Genomic DNA, 22,658 nt, shown 5'->3' on the forward strand with positions numbered 1-22,658 from the left:
GTTTACTCATAACCAGTGCTGTCTTTGCCACCCTTCGTGTATTTCGATAGAGAGTTTAGGTAGGTATAGGCTAAACCTGGATCCGGTCGAAAGAGATGGACCCTCAGGACCCCGATATTGGCGTGAAATTAGATAAATCTGGTGAGCCGCAGTTTTGGATTCATCCTATAATTTGTGATTATAATAAACACAAATATCAAGACAGGTACGGTATCAGTACTGTAATGGAAAATACAAAAAATTATTCACGTAATTATTCAGCTCAAGCAAAACCATCGAGAATAGAATTAACCAAAAATTTTCTTTTTGACACGAAGATCAATGAGAAAAATTTGTGAACAACGGTGAATAATTTGGCAAAAAAACATACTGGAAAACAGAACTGTATCATATGAGACGAAGGGGGACCTCCCATAATTCTTCAATGAAGCCTAATATGCTCACCGATATTCGTGTGTTATTCTACTGAGTACCACACACACCATCTGAAACCGCTTGTCCCATACGGGGTCGCAGGGATCCGGAGCCTAACCCGGGAACACAAGGTGTAAGGTTGGCGGGGGAGGGGACACACCCAGGACGGGAGGCCAGTCCGTCGTAAGGCAGCGCAAGCGGGACTCGAACCTCAGACCCACCGGAGAGCAGGACCCGATCCAACCCACTGTACCCCCCTCTGCTAAGTACTACTGTATATTTTAGTGCCCCCCCCCGCAGCAGCTGACATTGTTAAGCAGCTGTATACTGTATATAATCACAGTGAAAAGAGACAGTGCACGTGGCACACGCCACTGAGGCTTCGCCGAATGTCTTAACGGAGAAATTAGAACGTATCTGTAGTCCAGATGTCGGATTCAGATGGCTAAATAAAATACCATTAACTGCAAACATCACTAGGAATATAGAATTACCATTTAGAATATTATTAAAGGTGATAATTATATCTGTGGTCTTTTTTACGTTTTAGAATGTAATGTTCAAGAATCATCATTTCTGTTAATTGAAAGGGTGATATATTTATAGACACAGCAAATTTGTAATAAGCTTCTGTTTTATTATTGGATGTTCCGCTTTCAAGCTGTGGACCAATAGAAAAGCAGAGCGGTGAAAAGGGATCCACTCCCTCCCCCATCCGCTGCACCGTAACCCTCGGAGCGGGCAGAGCTGGGAGAGACTGAGCTGCGTTCGCGTACAACGTTAACGGTTTTAATGGGATTTTGACAGACGGTGTTATATTACAAAGGGACTTTACAGATTTCCTTCGTACATGTGCTATGCCCTTCGAAAACAAAGGCTTGTGGAAAATAAAATTGTATCTGTATCAGAAATGGAGACGGCAAAGTGGAAAAAGAGATGTGAAGAAGTGGCGCTGTGGTGGGTCGATTTCTTCCTCTTATGGAGTACAATAGACGGTCAGATTCGCTACACCATTCCCGAGGAGCTCAATGTGGGTTCCATTGTTGGCAATTTAGCAAAAGATCTGGGATTGGGACTTGGAGAAATTTCTGACCGTAAGATGCGGATTTCCTCCGAAGCTGGTAAGCAGTATTTCAAGGTGGATTTGGAGAAGGGAGAGCTGGCGGTGAGTGAGAGAATCGACAGAGAGACTCTGTGTGAACAAAGCGCGAGCTGTTTGTTACCTTTACAACTGGTGGTTGAGGGTCCGCTAGAATTTTTCCGAGTGGATATTGAAATTCGAGATATAAATGACAATTCGCCCAGCTTTTTGACAAACGAGCGCATCTTAAAAATCGCAGAATCAACTGCGACTGGAGTGCGGTTCCCTTTGGAGAGCGCAGTAGACCCAGACGTGGGAAGTAATTCACTGAAATCCTACACCCTCAGTAAAGATGAATGTTTCGGTGTGAAAGTAAAGAATCTCGACGACGGACGAAAAGTCCCTGAGTTAGCTTTAGAGAAACCTCTTGACCGAGAAAAGCAGGCTGTTCATCACCTGGTACTGACTGCTGTGGACGGGGGCAATCCGGCCAGATCAGGAACATCGCAAATCACGGTCATTGTACTTGATAATAATGACAATATACCCGTGTTCGAAAAGTCCGTGTATAAAATAGTTATAAGTGAAGACAGTGTGAAAGGAACGCCTCTGATTCGCCTTCTGGCCACAGACTTAGACGAAGGCGCAAATGGAGAAATTCTTTATTCTTTTGGCGAGCACATGTCGAATTCGGTTAATTCAATATTTCACATAGATTCGAACACGGGAGAGATGTTCCTGAAAGGGGAGCTGGACTACGAAAGTGCTGCGACGTATAGAATCGAGGTGGTCGCTACAGACAAAGGCAGCCCGGAGATGGAGGGACACTGCAGTGTGCAGGTAGAAATAGTGGATGTCAACGACAATCCTCCCGAAATCGTGCTGAACTCTCCGCCGAGCCCAGTGCGCGAGGACGCGCCGATTGGAACTGTTGTTGCCTTGATCAGTGCACGAGACCTGGACTCAGGAGACAATGGAAAGATCACCTTGTTAATTCCACGCGGATATCCATTTGTATTGAAACCGTCTTTTTCCGATCATTACGCATTGGTTACGAATGGCGTGTTAGACCGCGAGAGTTTCCCTGAGTATAATATTGAGGTAACAGCAACTGACGCGGGTTCCCCTGCACTGACATCCAAAAAAACAATACCAATAACAATTCTTGATGTAAATGATAATCCACCGAGTTTTCTAGACTCGTTTTATAATGTTTATCTGACTGAGAATAACGCACCAGGTTCTATCCTCGGTGCAGTATCTGCAGTAGACCCCGATTTAGGGGAAAATGCTAAGATCTCATATTCCATCTTAGACTCTAAAATGCAGGACGCGTCGGTCTCCTCATACGTTTACATTAATTCAGACAACGGCAGCATCTACAGCATGCACTCATTCGACTATGAGAAACTCAAGGTGTTTCAGATCCACGTTCAGGCCAAGGACCACGGCTCTCCGTCTCTGAGCAGCAACGTCACTGTCCACGTGTTTATCCTGGACCAGAATGACAATGTCCCCGCTGTCATTTACCCCTTTGCCGTCATGGGCTCCGTGTCCCATCAGAAGATGCCGCGATCGGCGAAAGCGGGACACCTCGTTACCAAGGTGACGGCCGTGGACGCTGACTCGGGACACAACGCCTGGGTTTCCTACAAACTGGTGGAGGCCACAGACGCCTCCCTCTTCAGTGTGAATCTCTACACGGGGGAGGTGAGGACTAAACGAGCCGTTTCGGAGCAGGACGACTCTTCTCACAGGCTGCTCATAGAGATAAAGGACAACGGGGAACCGGTGCAGTCCGCCACGGTCACAGTGGGCATATCGCTAGAGGACGGGGTCCACGAGCCCATCTTGGATTTCCGGCAGCACAAAAGCCACGAACCGGCCAGTAAGAGCAATAAAATCACCTTCTATTTGATCGTCTCTCTGGCGTCCGTGTCCGCGGTGTCCTTTTTGACTTTTGCCATTTTAGCGGTGAGATGTATCAGGAGCAGCGCAAGTCGTGCGTGTTGCTGTGTGAGACGGGGAGACTCGGATGAATACAATAATAATCCCAACAGAAACCTGCACATCCAGCTCAACACTGACGGGCCTATTAAGTACGTGGAGGTGCTGGGAGGAGACATGTTGTCTCAGAGTCAGTCCTTCAGGTCCTGCCTGTCTCCAGTGTCCGAGTTCAGTGACTTCACCTTCGTTAAACCCAGCAGCACCACAGATTTTAAGGAGATGATAAACGTGCTTGACGCGTCACTGCCTGACAGCGCCTGGACTTTCGAGAGTCAGCAGGTGAGCACAAGCACAAGGTTTTCGATGTTCCCGATCTTGTTCAGTATGTCTGATTTTTTTTAGTCTGTAATTCGGGTTGTAGGTTATATTTCGGTAAAGTTTCGCGAATTACTTCGGGCAAAATACACGTGAATAGTGTATTTGATAGGTAATAATGTTGGATTAAAGGGTGACGTAACCTCAAGTTGAATGTACGTCGAATATAATTCCATCTCCAGTAGTTTCTCTTTTTGAAAATGAAGCGATGTTTTTGTCTTGTGAAACCTAACGAAGATGGAAAAATCAAATGATAAATGGTGAATATCAGTCAGCCAGTTTAATTGCTTGTGTTTGATGCAGTCTTTCGAACGAAGATTAACTATTTACAACGATGCGTTATAAAGCAAGAAAAAGATTCCAGGCTTCAGTGTTACATGTCTTTGTTGTTTTAAATCTCCAGTATTGATAGAAACATAATTCTTTTATTGTAAGTGTTCTACACTATTACATATTTAACTTTTGTGCTTGCACCATTGTCCCTTTATTGATTTAGCATGGTGTTAAGTATCGCATGGGATGTTCTTAAGTTCTGTATGGCTGAAATGATCTGCACCCATAAGCCAGACAAAATCACGTATTTATCCGTGCCCTAGAAAATGGTCCTTAACGCTGTCGGATGAGTCATTCTGATTTTCACTTGGAAGTGCTCTTGCGCCCCCTACAGGAGTTTTCCTCCTACGTCGTACCTTTCAAGTTCATCGAGATTACTAACGGGTTCCGAATTCTAATAATTACTCTCCACATGAGATTGATTAGGGAAGTAATACATTACAGCTCCAGTTTACGCGGCGATTGGGGGATTTCCGTTGTGTGTTCTTTAAAATTGTGTATAATTAGTTTGCCATGAAAGAATTATGGGATATGCTATCGTAAATTGCTCACATAAAACAGTTACTGTGCATATTACAATACACATAATTGTGAAATCAGTCATTTTTGCACTCAATAAATATTAAAGAAACAATCTAAAAGTAAAAACGCCTGTATAGATGACTGTTCACTCATAAGTTCCATATCTAATAGTTATATACTCACTGTCGCTCATCTTTGTCACTTTCTTGTGCGCCGGCTTTCTCTCAACCACCATATGTTGACAAGAAATGCAAATCCACGAGGTTATACACTAAATATGTTTTTGCATTTTTCTGCACCCTTCTTCCCCGGATTGGGCTGTGTAGCACTTCAGATCTGTCTTAAAGGGTGCTCACACCAGTACTTCGTAAATTTATTTTGCCCTGTTCTTTAAGTATATTGTAAGTATTTACATCTCCCAGGCGCTGTCGTCGATTCAGAGATTTTCTCGTTTCCGTGTTCATTGTAGAATATTATACTGGGTCTGTATGATAAAGAAACATTTCTATTGGATCCGCTCTGCACCAATCAGAGGCTCTCCTGCGCAAGGCGATCCACTGCCTCCCTCAGTTGCAGCATCCGTAGGGTAGGGATGCCACAGCGAAAATGGGGTGTGATGGGCGCGCTTCTTTTTACGCCTCATGATGTGTTGCATGTATAAGGCGTTTCCATTTTCTTTCTTTTCAAAATATAGCTTTTACGCTTTAATGTTTACTGAGAGAGACATCCGATGAACACGGAGAGCAATGGAAGTCAGGGGAAGAACTGGCTTCGTGAACTGGATGGTATTGAGGCTGGTGCATCTGCCTCTCCTGTGGAATACAATAGAGGGACAGATTCGCTACGCCATTCCCGAGGAATTACAGACAGGTTCCGTCATTGGGAATTTAGCCAAGGACCTGGGTCTGGGAGTTGCCGGGATTTCTGAGCGCAAGCTGCGGATCTCATCGGAGGCGGTTAAGCGGTATTTCGCTGTAGATTTAGCGAAGGGGGATCTCTGTGTGAATGAAAGAATCGACAGAGAGGATTTATGTGGCCAGAGCTCCAGCTGCGTGTTACCTTTGGAGGTAATTATTGAATCTCCTCTACAACTCCACCGTGTAGAAGTGGAGATCCAGGACATTAACGACAACGCTCCGAGCTTCATGACAAAGGAACTCGTACTGAAGGTAGCTGAACACGTTGCTCCAGGGGCGCGCTTTCCACTCGAGAGCGCGCAGGACCCAGATGTAGGCAGCAACGCGCTCCGATCATACAGCATAAACGAGAACGAATATTTCTCTCTCAATGTTAACACTCTGAAAGACGGTAGGAAAATTCCCGAACTGATCCTTGCTAAAGCTTTAGACAGAGAAAAGCAATCGGCGCACGAGCTGCTGCTCACCGCGGTCGACGGAGGAAGCCTCGTGAAATCTGGAACAGCGCAGATCACTGTCCAAGTCCTGGATGCCAATGACAACGCGCCTCAGTTCATCAGACAGTTTTACGAGGTGTCTCTCGACGAGAACAGTCCGCCGGGAGCTCTTGTTATCCAACTCGAAGCAGCAGATACAGACGAAGGTCAGAATGGCGAGCTGATGTATTCCTTCGGTGACCACACTTCTGAAAATGTGTTCAGTATCTTTCATTTAAATTCCAGCACGGGTCATTTAACGCTGAAGGGACTGCTGGATTACGAGGAGGCCAGTGTTTATGCCATAGATGTGGTGGCCAAAGACAAAGGTAGTCCGCAGATGGAGGGTCATTGCAGTGTTCAGGTGAACGTTGTGGACAGTAATGATAACGCCCCACAGGTTATTATAAAATCCCCACCAAGCCCTGTGCCGGAGGACGCAACACCAGGGACGGTGGTGGGTTTGATCAGCGTCAGGGATCTGGATTCGAACGAAAATGGGAAAGTCAGTCTTCGTGTCGCAGGACATGTGCCATTCATGTTAAAATCATCTTATGAAAATCATTATGAACTCATTACTGGCGCTGGACTTGATCGAGAAACAAAGGGAGAATATAGTATCGAAATCACTGCCACTGATGCAGGTTCTCCTGCTCTTTCATCTAAGAAAACAGTGGTCGTGTCTGTTCTGGATGTTAATGACAACCGTCCAGTTTTCTCCCAACCTTCCTACACAGTTTATGTGAATGAAAACAGCACCCCAGGAACTGTCCTGTGTTCAGTGTCTGCTTCTGATTCAGACCTGGGCGACAACGCGAAGATCTCGTATTCCGTCTTAGACTCCAAAGTGCAGGACGCGTCGGTCTCCTCATACGTTTATATTAATTCAGACAACGGCAGCATCTACAGCATGCACTCATTCGACTATGAGAAACTCAAGGTGTTTCAGATCCACGTTCAGGCCAAGGACCACGGCTCTCCGTCTCTGAGCAGCAACGTCACTGTCCACGTGTTTATCCTGGACCAGAATGACAATGTCCCCGCTGTCATTTACCCCTTTGCCGTCATGGGCTCCGTGTCCCATCAGAAGATGCCGCGATCGGCGAAAGCGGGACACCTCGTTACCAAGGTGACGGCCGTGGACGCTGACTCGGGACACAACGCCTGGGTTTCCTACAAACTGGTGGAGGCCACAGACGCCTCCCTCTTCAGTGTGAATCTCTACACGGGGGAGGTGAGGACTAAACGAGCCGTTTCGGAGCAGGACGACTCTTCTCACAGGCTGCTCATAGAGATAAAGGACAACGGGGAACCGGTGCAGTCCGCCACGGTCACAGTGGGCATATCGCTAGAGGACGGGGTCCACGAGCCCATCTTGGATTTCCGGCAGCACAAAAGCCACGAACCGGCCAGTAAGAGCAATAAAATCACCTTCTATTTGATCGTCTCTCTGGCGTCCGTGTCCGCGGTGTCCTTTTTGACTTTTGCCATTTTAGCGGTGAGATGTATCAGGAGCAGCGCAAGTCGTGCGTGTTGCTGTGTGAGACGGGGAGACTCGGATGAATACAATAATAATCCCAACAGAAACCTGCACATCCAGCTCAACACTGACGGGCCTATTAAGTACGTGGAGGTGCTGGGAGGAGACATGTTGTCTCAGAGTCAGTCCTTCAGGTCCTGCCTGTCTCCAGTGTCCGAGTTCAGTGACTTCACCTTCGTTAAACCCAGCAGCACCACAGATTTTAAGGAGATGATAAACGTGCTTGACGCGTCACTGCCTGACAGCGCCTGGACTTTTGAGAGCCAGCAGGTGAGATAACGGAAGGCTGTATACTTCCAGTTAATAATTATGAAGTATTACTTTTTTAAGCATGTGTGAAGTTAATAACCTTACATATATTTGTTAAAATGTTTCTGGTTAGTCTGTGCAGTTTTGCTGTATGGTTTTGTCAAAACTTCAACTAGTGTGACCTAATTTAGTCATTTATAATTTTTTTTTTTTTTTTGGGGGGGGGGGGGGGGGGGGCAATGGGTTGGACAGGGTCCTGTTCTCCAGCGGGTCTGGGGTTCAAGTCCCGCTTGGGGTGCCTTGCGATAGACTGGCGTCCTGTCCTGGTTGTGTCCCCTCCCCCTCCAGCGTAACGCCCTGTGTTTGCCAGGCTAGGCTCCGGCTCCCCATGACCCCAAATGGGACAAGCGGTTCAGAGAATGTGTGTGTGTGTGTCTGTGTGTGTGTCTGTGTAATTTTTTGTGGATGTAAAATGAACGCTAAATTTATCTCATGCGCCTCTGAAAAGACGACAAATTTTTACCAGTGTATTCAGAATATTCTTTATTAGTGCAACTCAAATTGTTTTTTGTACAGCAGTGGGAGTGAAATGTGACTGAAGCAGACAGTCTTCACCGGTTTCCTGCCTGTTATATTTCATGCTCAGATTAAAGTTTCTGTATAAGTATGAAAAATGGAAAAAATGTACAATACTAATTACTCTCTTCCTGTTATAGCGACTTGTGTTTTAATTATATGTTCTTACTGTTACTTATTTACAATTTACTGTGCTATATACCATAATTTACTTAATATGCATATTTCATGTGATTCATGTCTAACATGTTGGGGGCAGCAGGTGGCGTAGTGATTAGCGCTGCTACCTCTAGACTCGGAGGCCACAGGTTCGAATCTTCTCTCCTGCTATAACATCCTTGAGAAAGTTATTAAAATTAATGCTGTGAAAATTACGAGGTAATGGATAAGTCGCTTCGGAGAAAAGCGTCAGCTGACCGTCAGTTTCATACGTTTGACATGTTTCATCCTCCCTCTGTCATAACCGCTATCTGTGCGGGACTCCACGGAGTAGTGAATATTTCCCCCCCCACCTATGAGGGATCTCCCTACGACATGGCAATAATATTAAAAAGGAAAAAAGTGTGCGTTATTGTGGTTTTTGTGCGCTAAAACGTTTCAAAAAGCACGTCCCCTGGTGGTAACATTTATATAACAATGAGCTGGTCGCCAGTGTTCCGTTCTCGTCTCCAAAACTGCAAACCTAAGAGTTTCAGTGACCGCGGTACTGACTTGAGAATAGTTTAGATCTTAAAAACGACACTAGAATTACTGTCTAGTGTCTCCCGTGTCTTTTATGTTGAAGCCTGTAAGTGAGAGTATGAGCAAGCTGGATAAATACTAACACTGCTGCTTGAAGTTGAAACGCGTTTTTTTTTTGTTTATTTTTATTTTTTTTTTTCGGTGTGTTTTATGTACGAAGGCACTTGTGTATAGGGCAGCGAGCCTTCCTTCTACCATTTCTTCTTCGAATCTGTGTTTTTTTTTTCTGAGTTCGGAGGAAAGAATCGTTTTCCCTTCCGATAGAAGCCGGGATCCTCCCCCCACTCCACTCCACTCCACTCCACACCACTCCACTCCACCCCTCCGCGGGCGGGCCGCGCTCGCGCTCCAGCTCCAGCCGCTCCGCGCAAAGCCAGATGGCGTTTTCTTCTCCTTTATTTTCCTAAAGTAGCGGGCCGTCATGAGCTGCCTTTCCTTCACGACCGACTTTGGGCGCGATCGACATTTCACGTGGATTATCCATCGGAAACAATCATGTTTTCTGGACTGATCATCATCATGGATTAACTACGGTAAAACTTGTCTCCTCTTTTACTCCACGGGACTTGTCGTGATGGAGTGTAAAAAGTGGACACGGGCCCTGGAAGTGCTCGCGCTGTGGCTGTCATACAACTTCACTTGTTTGACCGTCGCATCATCGCGCGAATTTAGTTATTCCGTATCGGAAGAGTTAAGACCGGGATCCTTCGTCGGGAACATCGTTAAAGACCTGGGACTCGACGTTCGGAGGCTTGTCGAGAGAAATCTGCGGGTGGTGTCCGAGCCCGACGCGCAGTATTTCGACGTGAACGCGGCGAGCGGAGCGCTCGTCATCAGGCAGACCGTCGACCGTGAGCGCACGTGCGGACTGAACCCGACGTGTTTCGTGCGCTTCCAGATCGTGCTGGAAAAGCCGCTGGAGGTGCACCGCGTCGCCGTGGAGATCACGGACGTGAACGACAACGCCCCGCGCTTCCCCGGCGCGAACATCTCCCTGGAGATGTCGGAGGCGGCCGCTCCGGGCACCGCGGTCCGGCTGGAGAGCGCGCACGACCCCGACGTGGGCATCAACTCCCTGCGCACCTACTCTCTCAGTGCCAACGACTGTTTCGTTCTGAAGGTGGAAAGCAAAAGCGACGGCAGTAAATTCCCCGAGCTGGTCTTGGAAAAGCCTCTGGACAGAGAGAAGCGCTCGACCTTTCGCCTGGTGCTCACAGCCGTGGACGGGGGAACGCCGGAGAAGTCAGGCTCTACCACGGTCGTCGTTAAAGTACTGGATGTAAATGACAACGCGCCCGTGTTCGAGCAGCCTGTGAAAAGAGTAAGTCTGCTGGAAAACGTCCCCCGTGGTACTCTGGTGACTAAGCTGAACGCCACGGATGCGGATGACGGCGCCAACGGGGAGATTTCCTTCCTGTTCAGTAAGTACACACCAGACCATGTGCTCAAGACCTTCAGCGTGGACCCCAAAACCGGCGAAGTACGAGTCACGGGCCAGGTGGATTACGAAAGAGCGGACGTGTATGACATCGCCGTGCAGGCCCGCGACCGAGGCAGCCCGGCCATGGAGGGCTCCTGCAACATCAAGGTGGAAATCGCTGATGTCAATGACAACACCCCAGAGGTGACTGTAACTTCTCTGACCAGCCCTATTAAGGAAGACTCGCAGCTGGGCACTGTCATCGCATTAATTAACGTTAGAGACCAAGATTCTGGAAAAAACGGCGAGGTGACCTTGCGGATTCCTGCGGGGTTGCCGTTTAAACTGAACTCCCCCTTTGCAGGGCATTACACTGTTGTAACTGACAGTGTGCTAGACAGGGAGATGGTGGCTGAGTACACGATTGTCCTGACCGCCACGGACGCGGGGTCGCCACCCCTCTCGTCTCAGACCACCTTTGTGGTGCGCCTCTTGGATGTGAACGATAATGCCCCGGTCTTCTCGCAGCCGTCCTACAGCGTAGATGTAGTGGAGAACAATGCCCCTGGGGCTCTCCTCCTCGCCGTGTCAGCGTCAGACCCTGATGCTGGGGAAAATGCTCGTCTCTCGTTCTCCATTTTGGGGGGCATGGTCCAGGGCTCACCCGTTTCTTCGTATGTGTACATCGACGCGGAAAGCGGGCACCTCCATGCTGTGCGCTCGCTGGATCACGAGCAGATAAAAGCATTCCGCGTCGATGTGCAGGTGCGGGACGGCGGGGCACCGGCACAGAGCTCCAATGTGACTGTGCACGTGTTTGTGACGGACCAGAATGACAACAGCCCCGTGATCCTGTACCCACCGTTCCCCAAGGACACCGGCATGAATTTAAGGGTGCCTCATTCAGCGGCAAGTGGGTACCTCGTCAACAAGATCGTAAGCGTAGACCCAGATAGCGGGCACAACGCCTGGCTCTTGTACAGCATTGCCCCTGGTCCGCATGCCAGCCGCTTCCGCATTGGTTCCCATACGGGGGAGCTAAGGACGGTCCGGAGGTTGGGTGTAGAGGAAGAGGAAGGGTCCGTGTTCAACATTGTGATTGTGGTGCAAGATAATGGGAAGCCCTCACTCTCCACCAGTGTGTCTGTTACCATCACTGTGGAAGAGAAGAGCTCACCTGCTTTCACTGACTCCAAGAGGGTGTCTGCCAGCGGGGGCATGGCTGATGTGACCCTCTACCTCATTATCTCCCTGGCCTGCGTGTCAGTCGTGTCCTTTGTGACAGTGGTGGTGCTGGTGGTGCGTTGCCTGCGGCGAGGTGTTGAACCAGGCTGCGAGGGCTCTTGTGGTGATGCTTGCTGCTATAGTCGCCGCAACCTGCGTTCCAGGTACGCTCAGCAGCGTGCCCACAAGAACCTCCACCTTCAGCTCAACACCGATGGACCCATCAAATATGTGGAGGTGGTGGGAGGGCCGCCGGAAGCCAACACCCACACCTACAGGCCCTGCTACTCCACCCTGTCCAGCCGGAGTGACTTTGTGTTTGTAAAGACACCCATGATGAGCCACAACAACACATTGAATATGACACTGTCCAGAAAACACTTACTTACCACAGCCAATGAGGTGAGAATTTGTAAAAAGGGTCACTCGGAGTTCTCTTTGCTCCTTGGCTATGTGGTCTCATCCAGGAAATGTAGGTGCTCTCTTTTCAGGAGTGTGGCAGTTGGAAAATGACCAGGGTTTCTCTCCATCTGTTTGTTTTTACGTTTTTAAATCTTATATTCAATTTTTTTACATTTTGACCTTTACGTAAAACTTGGAGTATTGTTTCCTGGATCTACAACAAGCTGTTATGAGATGTGTTTGGATAATATAAAAACTGTAGTGCTTTTTTAATTTTTAAAGAAAAGCCCTTGTGGGTTGGGAGGGGGGGGGTTCCAAATAACAGGAATCTCTGGGTCAGCGCCTGACCTTTGACTTGCCATTATCCTGTCATGTGACCTCGACATATGCGCCAGCCCACATCCTGTCCGAGTGATGTGTGTCCAGAGCTTTTAATTGCTCATGTTTTGTTTCGCTACCGTCTTCTGCTGCTGTCACCTGTTTACAATATGTGCGTTGTTGCGAGTGTTTTGCTGATCTGACTGCGACGCAGTAGATGTAGACAGGTTTGTAGAAGTGTGCGAGGCAGAGATGGTGGAGAGATTCTTTTATTCTGTGGTGAACAGGGACCACTGACAGCACGTGCATCCCACCTCGGTATAAACACTAGCTATGGACAGCCTGCACTGATTCCCCTAGAGGGTTTCAGAGCGGGAGCCACGTGCCCACTGCATGTGCCCTCATTTCTGGTTCGCTGCAGACAAACAGATTAGAGCGGGCTGGCACACTGTGCCGGCCCGCGGTCTCCAGCCCTCGCCATGGGATCTAGCATTGTGTCCTCTATTGTCTGCTTGACAACACACAGCTGGCAGCTGTGTCCTGACAGTCGCTGGACTCATCTACTTCTCTATTAAACAAATGGACCCATTTTACTCAGATGATGGACCATAAAAGAGTTCACAGAAACAGCATATGATTTTGTTACAGAAATTAATTTATGGTGGTTGCTCATAGTTGTTAGTCAGTGACTCATGTTTCTGGGGGACTTTGTTAGCATAACCTCGTACAGTATACTATATATATAGATATCTATACATATATATGTGTGTGTGTGTGTGTGTGTGTGTGTGTGTGTGTGTGTATATATATATATATAGTGCATGTGTATATTTATATATACACATACATATAAATACAAATGCACTATATATAAATATAGCATACTGTATGATATTATGCTAACAATGTCCAAAGTCCCCAAGAAACATAAGTCATACATAACAGTATTTGAATATATATATATATATATATACACACACACGACGTTTTGACTTTGTAAAGGACGAGCTGCTCCCAGCACAGTGCTGTTTTAAGACTACATGCAAATATGTGTGTGAGTGGATGCTTGCGTTGATACGGAGTTAACATCATTGTTCTTGTGAAGCAAACGTGCTTTTCCTCTTAACAGAGTAGCTTCAGAGACATAGGATATAGGATCCAGATGTCGCTTTCCAGTGATTAACACGGTGCTTTCCTGGTGCATTCTGATCCCCTCCCCCCGTTAAAGAAGGGGGAGGAGGCGACACTGCAGGAGCTGGGGGGTCGTGGGATTTTGGTTGTAACCGCAGACCTGAGGAGAGAATTCGAGATCAGCTCTGACCTACTGAAAGTGGTTCTGTAAAGAGAGTATTGTCTGAGTGACAGTAAGGTCTGACACACTCGTGTGTATGTAGCATGTGATCTGTGTTTTGATGGTTCTCTTGAATGACCTTCAGGTCATAAAAACCTTGTGTGAGACCCTCAGGGGTTCTGGTGTATGTAGATTTGTGCAACTCTGTTCTTTACAGTATAGCTTCAGTTACATAAACATCTGCGGGGGAACTTTGTCAGTGTCAAGCTTTACAGTTTCACTTATTTTAAGGTTGTTTCTGGTATTGTCAGTTTCTAAAAGACTAAAAACTAAATTACTAAACATATTCCACAAATTCTTTATTATCTATGCTTCTCATAGGGATTTTGTGTGTTTACTGTTTCAGTGGCAGGTTCTGTGTAAATAGGCTGAACAATTAGGACAGATATATTTCCAGACTGACTGGGTGTGACTGAGGCTAATATTATTTGGAATCATAAAATTGTTGGCAGTATGAACTTCTGTGTGACTAACTCCATGCTGCGATATAGAAGGGGGGACGCTGAATGTCTTGACTGAGCTTTCTTCCTGGGTGTGTGTGACTAAGGAAAGCTACATCTCAGGGATGAGATGACTTCCAGGTAACCTCTACGTGTGCAAGGCATGACTCACATGTGTACATGGAACTTGTGAAACATGACTTGGTCCTAAGTTTGTCAGATCTCTGAAAAACAAGCTAAAATAAGTATTTGTGTCATCTTATTTTCTAATGTCAGTTGTCTTAGAAACAGTTCTTGCTTATGGACAAAAAACTGGTTTAATGACAGTCGGTGACTTTGATACTACAGGGTGGGGTTGGCTAAAATACTGCGAATAATACGGCCCAGTCTTGTAAGTGTGGTTAATAGCTTTGTCAGTGGGTGTGTACGATCAGCGGTTTCATTTGCACATGTGTATGTGGCTATGAACTGGCTTGTCATCAGGTTCCAGCCATTGGAAGACCAAGAACATGACCCACTGTGGAGGTTTTGGTACCTCTTGACCTACTTGAAAGTTCTGCAGATCTCCAAAACAAAGACAGTTCAACCTGCTCTTAATGAAAGCAACGGTATTATTTCATTGGTCTTACTTTTGTTTTTACAGCAAAAACCCCCCAATGCCGACTGGAGATTTTCCCAGAACCAGAGACCTGGACCTAGCGGGTGAGTGATTTTACTCACATAATTGTACACGTCACAGCGTGTATTGTCACGTCCACAGTGTAAGTCATACAGAGCAACACCGTAATAATATATAACTTAATTATAATACACCTGCAGTTAAACTTCAGCACACAGGTTTTATACCTTACAGGAACTTTGCCCTAACCTTTCTAGAAACTGTTCTACTTTGTATTATATATAGTGAAGCAGCAGAGTTTGAAAGTACAAATGAAGACACTACTGTTCTGGACTATCCCATGATACTATCCTCACTCTGTTTGAGAGACACAGGTTGCCTCTTTGGTTAGTTCTCATCAACATTTGGGTAGAGCACAGACCAGGCCTCTTTTGGCAGTCACTGGATGGAGATGTGAAATTTTTCACTTCTTTTGCTGTTGTGATCCTCTGCCATGTGTTAAAACAGTTTGTTGGAAAGCTATGGTCAAGTCTATTATGAAGGATGGAGCTGTCACTTGCTGCTTATTCAGGCGCAAAACAGAGTATGTGTTGTTATGAAACTTTGTATTGAGCAAAAGTACAGAATTGGTTTGTTATTGCGCATAAAAGTGTCTGAAGACAGTTGGATGATCCTGTTTTTCCAGTCGTTGCAAACAGAACACCACACAGATGAGATGGACGACCAATGGGAGAACGAGGTACTGATGTGTAGGTAGAGTCACTCTACATGGCGCAACAAAGGTTCTAGGTCTTCATACTTGGTCCTGGAGGGCCCAAGTGTATGCAGGTTTTCATTCCACCTGAGAACCTAATCATTTCTGCAGCCAGACTAACTTAAGAATTCCTCTTAGTTCTGCTACAATTTGTTAATAAAAAGCTAGCAAACAAACATGCCTTGCAGCCCTTCAGAACCTGAAGTGAAGGCCAGTGGTATTGGAGCAGTGTGGTGTTGTGCTTGTTCAATCCAGGTCCATGTAGCAGATGCTTGGTAGGTCCTTTGCCTGTCTTGTACAGAGTTGCTGGCTTCTGTGCTTGCTGTACTACGATAAAAGCTTTTGTTGCTCTTCTTGTGTATATACATCAGTGATATTTGTAGAGGACTCAGTATGCCTCTGTAGTCTGGATAGTAGAGCTTTCATACATTTTTTTTCTCCCACAGATGGTTTTTTTGTGGTAAATGAAAGATCAGGATCCCCCAGAGTTGACAGCACAGCATAGACCCATTAAATGTCAGTCTTCTGCAGGCTGTAGTATATACAGATCACCGAACTGCAATTTTCTGAATTTATGAAACACAATTGAACACAATGGTCTGTTCTCATCAAGTCGTCTTTATTAAATATGGTCACTGTTTTCCAAAATTTTCACACCGGCAGAGGTAAATATTAGTAAACACTTGTACGAGTTTCTTCGGACGTTAAGTCACTCAGTACGCAGGAGAGTAAACAGTGCTTATTAGACAAAATATACTTTAGAGATGTTTTGGTGAAGCAGAAATCTTTACATTACCTTAAAGGGAAAAGTATAGTCAGTATTACAGCCTTGCAAAATGCGGTACACAACTGGGTGTGATGTTTTTTATGCTAAGAATAAAAAAGGACTTTTTCTGTCTGTGGTTTTGGGAGGGAGGTGAACAGAAGTCATTTTCTTCATGGGAAATCTTTGTAGGTGGGGCTGTCATTGTGCTGGCCCTCTCGGTACACGCGGCCCACCAGTAGTGGTGGCCTAGATCAGCTTATTACGAGCAAATGTGCGGACAGTCAAAAGAAAATACTTGTTACTGTGCTGTAAATGGCTGCCTGTGGGTTTTGTGACAGGAGTTTTTCCATATTTCCTTTGTGTCGCCATTGTCTACTGCTCTGTGGTTCAGACCACAGCGGTCCAGTTTTGCTACGATATGCTCTGATGAAGAGTTCAGCCCAATGTAGACCATACCATGGTTCTGGATCATTCACACCTCTTATACTCGAAGTATAAGGCCATTTGTACTTCTTTCCTAGGCAATATGGCCCTGCTCGAACACAAGTTAGTTGGTAAAACCTTACCAACATACATGTCACGAAGGAGAGCCCAAGAGCGATGTAGTGTTCGCTAATCTTTTCTGTTACCTTCCTAAAGACTTTGCTTAGAAACAGCAGGCAGCTGGGGGCTAGTACTGTATGTTGAAAAAGTATTGCTGGAAGTGTTAGTAGTGTGCAGGCGGAAGAAATTTGGAGGGAAAAGCCTCTTATGAGTTTCTGAAATCTGGTGTGAGACATTCCTAGCAAACACCACATCGACAGCTCCTGTCATGAACGAATTCAGAAGCACAAAGAACATACATACATGTACAGCCTAACATGCCTAACAAACCCTTTCATGTGCAGCTGCTAGGACTGGTGTCAGGTTGCTGTAATTCAGCTGCCCTCCATTCTGGATAATACCACTGCTTAGGATCAGTTTAACCCGGTACAGCCGTGTCGCATGCGAGCTGTGCATATGCGTGCCGCAAGGTGCTCGATCCTGGATATAGCCCCTTTGTCTGTCTGGTTGTCTCAATCTTACATGTGGTGTTTTCCCGTGTAACTGGGTGAGTGACTTATGCGAGCCTTTCCCACCACTGGGCCGCCAGCGAATAACTCCTCATGCTACTGCTCACAGTCCACGTTTCCTGTCGCCTCCTTCCTGCCAGTGCAAAATGGCTGCTGCTTCACAGCAAATGGGTGTCTTTAGTGCAGTTCTTCAAAGTACTTGACCCTCTCCCCTCGCATCTCCGCAGAGCTGCTGGCCCGCCTGAGGCCGCCGTAGGGACCGGACCCTGGCCCAACCCCCCCACCGAGGCCGAACAGCTCCAGGCTCTGATGGCTGCTGCCAATGGTAGGTCTGATCTTTAGGGAACATTCATTCTTTCTGGTTCTTGGCACAGCTTCGTTTATTCACGCAAAGACATGTTTGCAATGTGAAGTGGGCTTTCTGCATCTCAGATGTCAAGGAACCAGGGACAGGGTGGCAGTTTAGTTCTCAAGCTGGGGGTCTCTTTCTGAAGAGATTTTCCCTATACGTTTTTCCAGTAGGGTGAATTTCGTCAACATATTGAAAAATATTTAACCCCGGCAAAAACGAGCACGCTTTTTGGTAATCGCACAGCAGCAAGAATTGATACAATGTCAATGGTTTGATCAGAAATGCCGTTTCCCCTTTATCTGAAGTGGAGATAATGACAGGAGTCCCTCTCGGTGTAGCTGCATCCTGTTAGCTCGTGAGAGGGTGGGAGAGACGAGTGCTTGGTGGAGCTCCATTGCTGTGGCTGGAGACTGCTAATGAAGAGCTCCATAGACACAGGAGCCTCTTTGTTCTGGGCTCACTCGGCAGCAGCTCATTGATAAAACTACTCTGTCCTGCTGCTGCTCCTCTTGCTTCCCAAGCCAGAAGCCTAACAGGAGAGAACCTCTTCCTTCTCTTTCCAGCCTCCCAGTAAGCCTTGTCATTGGAGTGATGAGATTTTCTTGTTACTTCGTATAAAAGACAATGTAATTTCATGATGAAGCTCAGCAGATTTCTGAGGAACTTGATTCTGAAAAATGAAAAGAACCTCTCCGAATGCAGTTTAAAATCAACATCCAGCTTAGCTCTTTTGTTTGTGTAGACTTGGAGAAGGAGAATCTAGAAAGGAATGGGTGCTGATGTTTGATGTAGTCCTTCCTTCTGGACCTGCTATCTACCAGTGTCAAAACAGCAAGTGCTTTCTATTCTTAAAGCCATAACTGAAAGGGGAAACACTGCTGCTTAACACTACTGTTCCCAGGATTAATCGTCTGCGTGTAACCGGGTCAAGATGTTGGGGGGGGATTGCTGCTACTGGTCAAACTGGCTTGAATGGTCTGAAGCCTTTAACATGAAGATCACTGAAAAGGAAACTGTATGACATCACTCTTATCCACCCACACACAGACAGACACAGCCCTGTGCGAGTGTGATTCACAGACCACTCTTCTCCAGCAAGAGCGGCTCTGTTCCAGACCAACCAAGCAAAAAATGTTGCTCATATGTGACTGCTCTGTGATAGCAACCTACATGCCAATACCCCCATTCTGCAGTCATATTTTTAAACGGCACCCTTATATAAATGCTCTGTTTCCACTCAGTGCTAAAGAACGAACGCTCGCTTGTTGCGGCAGTGTTTCCTTTTTCCCTTTCATTGTGTTCAAAATTCTGTTATATTAGCCAAGACTGATAGGAAAGAATGTGCTGCGTGCTATGTGCTGCGACATGCTATTAGTGCTGTCGGTGGGTTAAGGACGGAGGAGAACAAGTGAGCCGAAGCCGGTGGCGAGGGGGATTCATTGTGTAGCGAGGGGCCTGGGTTGGGGGAAGGGGAGTAATGGTGAAGGCAAGTGTTTGACACAACGACCAGGATGCAGTAGAGAGCCTAGGAATGAATAACAAGCTTTGCCACTGCACTTCCAGCCAAGCCACACACCCGAGGTCAGCTGTCATGTCATACATAACACACATCCTTGTAACGTGACCCTGGACAGGATGAGTCATTTTGAAAAATGAACGAATGAGTGAGACACACACACACAGGGCACAACATACAGACATTCTGAAGCGTTAACTTCTCTCGCACCCTTCTCATGTGTACCCCTCTTTGTCCTACAGAGGTAAGTGAGGCTACGGCTACACTGGGCCCTGGCACCATGGGCCTGAGCACCCGGTACAGCCCCCAGTTCACCCTGCAGCACGTCCCTGACTACCGCCAGAACGTCTACATCCCAGGTAGCACTGCCACCCTGACAGCTAACCCCCCGCAACAGGCCCTGCCCCCTCCCCAGGCCCAGGCTGCACCCCCAGCTCAAGCTGATGCTCCTAAGCCTGCCCAGACCCCTGCTAGCAAGAAGAAGTCGGCTAAGAAGGAGAAGAAATGAGCATGACCCACATGGCACTTGGCTGTGAAGCGAGGATCCTTAAATAGGGCATCGACGTCCTTTTTTTTTCTTTTTTTTTTTTTGGCTGGTTTTCATTTGCTGTTAGGTCTACGTTGCAGAGTGATGTAGTGAGCTTACACGTTTCTGGATCCATTTATGCTTACTTTTTATGTTTTTACTCACGTGTTAACAACTTGTAATGTGCATATATCTTGCTATATGAAATATAAGACTTTCTTTTAATGCAGGTATTACTTAAGACAGGAGGGGGGAGGGGCAATGAAGATGATCTTTAACATAGAATCTGAAGGGATTTTTATGGTAAATTCAAATGATACAACTCAACAGGGATGTGAAGCTTTTGCCCTGTTACTCAGTATTAGAAATATCTTTTTACTCAACCAGAGTGATGTTGACATTTCTGTTTGTTACGAGATGCACAGTGGATGCCTCTCGTGCTGGGAAGAGGGACATGTTCTAAGGAGCGGCTTCAGTAGTTCTTAGTAACAAAATAGACAGGCAGGATTACATGAGCGATCTTTAACGACAGACTAAACCACAGAAGGTGAACTATGCATTGCATATAGCGAAAATGTCCTTTACCTGTAAGGAGGAAGGCTTTTCAACAATCAAAAAGCAACTGTAGCATTAACTTGAATTGCAAAAAAAAAAAAATGCATATGCATAGTTAATCTCAAGAAAAAAATTGGCTAACATTTTTAATTACCCAGTATATGTCTCCTGTGTGCTCCAGGGGATGCTGTAGTGCCAACGCTATCGGGTCACTAGCACTCTCTGGGGTGGGTGTGATGGGCAGGGTCCTTGGCAGCTGCTCCGTTGGGCATGCTCATCCCTCTAGCTGTATTTGCCTCTTTGCCTCCATGTCCACTGCATGCTGCCCACCTCACCTGCACTTCTTAGGGAGACGAGTAATGCAAATGTTCTGGTTCTACACCTGTCTGAGGTGAGCAAAGCCTAGGGGGGCTTGAAAGCTGAGGTACAACACAGCACTGCTGGGTGCGAAGACCAATACGCCGCCGGTACAGTTAGGATGAAGGGCATTGACATGTAGCGTCCCTAAATTACTGCCACTTGCCTAATTTTAACTTGAATTAAACCTGTACCTACATTTTTGCTCCAAATCATAATTGTGTTCATACAGAACAAGGATTACCAAAGGAAATTAGACATCCAAACCACCTACTGTTATGTTCGGGATACTAAGCAGGCTGTACTACAGTGAACTGCTACATGTCACTGACAGCCTGTAGGTCACACTGCTGTAACAGGCAGTATATAGCAACTTGGCAGACCAGTTGCTCGTATAATCAATCATACAAACAGGGACACCGGCACAATTAAAGGCCTGTTTCTCATTGACTTTCTAAGGATTCAAACTAGTGTGGTATTTCGATAGATACAATCCGTGCCGCACTTTTGCCCACATCCCGTGACTTGAGGCCCATATGCAACGCAGGCGCTGCCTCATCCAGTGTTGTGCCATGTTCTGGCCCAGCGGTCTTGCCCACTCTTGGCTCAATGATAGAGTTACGAAAGGTTCGAGACCTCCCTATGCTGCCCTAAGTTTATGACCCTGGCCACAGCAACCCACCCCGTTCTGCAATACCATCACATCCCAGTGTAAATATAATCAATCATGTGAACCAGATGTCTGTATGAATCACATTTAATGAGTTGATGTTGAAGATTAAGGCCCCATCAGTGTGGCTTAACTACTGGAATGTGTTACTTTTTTTAATTTAGGAAAAAAAATTGAAATGTTCTACAAATTAAGTGTAGTCATGTAGTAACTAAGCACCCAGAGGACTGATTAACCCCCAGTGTAAATAAGACACAAATGTAGAGTAGGAACTTGTGGCCTGTGTTTTTCTCTATTTTAACAATGACTTACAAAAACATACATTTCTAGCCATCCGTATCTTTCTCTGTGTTTGTGGTTTCTCTTTTGTGTTTGTCCTGAAGGAATGCCTCTACCATAGACATGAATATATAAATATGTGTGTGTGCTGATGAACTTGTCCATATTCTACCAGAATATCTTTCTTAAATGCTTAGATAAGCGCTCCTGTGTAACTCTTATTTTATATGCTAATATTTATATTGCCGTTTTATTTTCTCTCGAACACTGACATTTCAAATAAAAGGTCCCTCTGAATCCTCCTCCTCCTTTGTGCTTTCTGTTGTACATAACTAGAAAATTTGTTGCATGATTTCCCCTCCCTTTCCCCCAGTAACTCACGGAATGATGGAATCCCAACATATGTTGCCAATGGCACTGCAAAATACAGAAGAGAAACCCAGCATAAAAAGCACCAAACATTTGTTTTAAAAAAAAAAAGCAATTAGGGCATCATTATAAATTTAAGTATTGCATGAATTCTAGATAATTTTGTGCTAGTTGAAGGGAGCCACTAAAACTATCCTGTCAACCCTGCAGTAATGAAGGTAAAAGGACTCATTAACAGTATTCATGTAGCTAACTGTTACAATAAAAATGTGCCTAAAACAGACCCTTCCTCATGGTTAACAAACACATACTTAGTTATGAAAGACACACTAAGGCTGACACCGCAACGGGAATTTAATAAAGTACATTTGAGCGACAGAGTGCGCAGAAGACAAATAAGGGACATCTACGGTTTCCTTACCAGGTCCCTGTAGACCAAAGAGAAGCAGGGGTTTCCTCCGGTCAGGCTTTGCTGCAGACCAAGCCTGGGAGTGCAGGAACAGGAAAGGGTTCTGGT

At 46.1% G+C, this 22,658-nt stretch overlaps 1 protein-coding gene across 19 annotated transcripts in view; it reads left to right on the plus strand.

Annotated features, from left to right (window-relative positions):
* Positions 1-22,069, plus strand: part of LOC108925318 (protocadherin gamma-C5-like) — a 223,634-nt gene extending 201,565 nt beyond the window's left edge. For 13 of the 19 annotated variants that reach the window (XM_029257425.1, XM_029257429.1, XM_029257423.1 and 10 more), the window contains 4 exons: positions 14,970-15,028; positions 15,631-15,684; positions 17,745-17,842; positions 19,628-22,069. In XM_029257425.1, the coding sequence (XP_029113258.1) occupies positions 14,970-15,028; positions 15,631-15,684; positions 17,745-17,842; positions 19,628-19,893 (477 nt within the window). In that variant the 3' untranslated portion in view covers positions 19,894-22,069. Of the gene's footprint in view, positions 1-1,135; positions 3,782-4,978; positions 7,876-9,241; positions 12,218-14,969; positions 15,029-15,630; positions 15,685-17,744; positions 17,843-19,627 lie in introns of those variants that run through there. The other 6 variants (XM_018737148.2, XM_029257419.1, XM_018737149.2 and 3 more) reach the window with 6 other exon arrangements.
* The last annotated feature ends 589 nt before the right edge of the window (positions 22,070-22,658 follow it).

The sequence above is a fragment of the Scleropages formosus genome, chromosome 13 (genome assembly GCF_900964775.1).
Source record: "Scleropages formosus chromosome 13, fSclFor1.1, whole genome shotgun sequence".
Lineage (NCBI taxonomy): Eukaryota > Metazoa > Chordata > Actinopteri > Osteoglossiformes > Osteoglossidae > Scleropages > Scleropages formosus.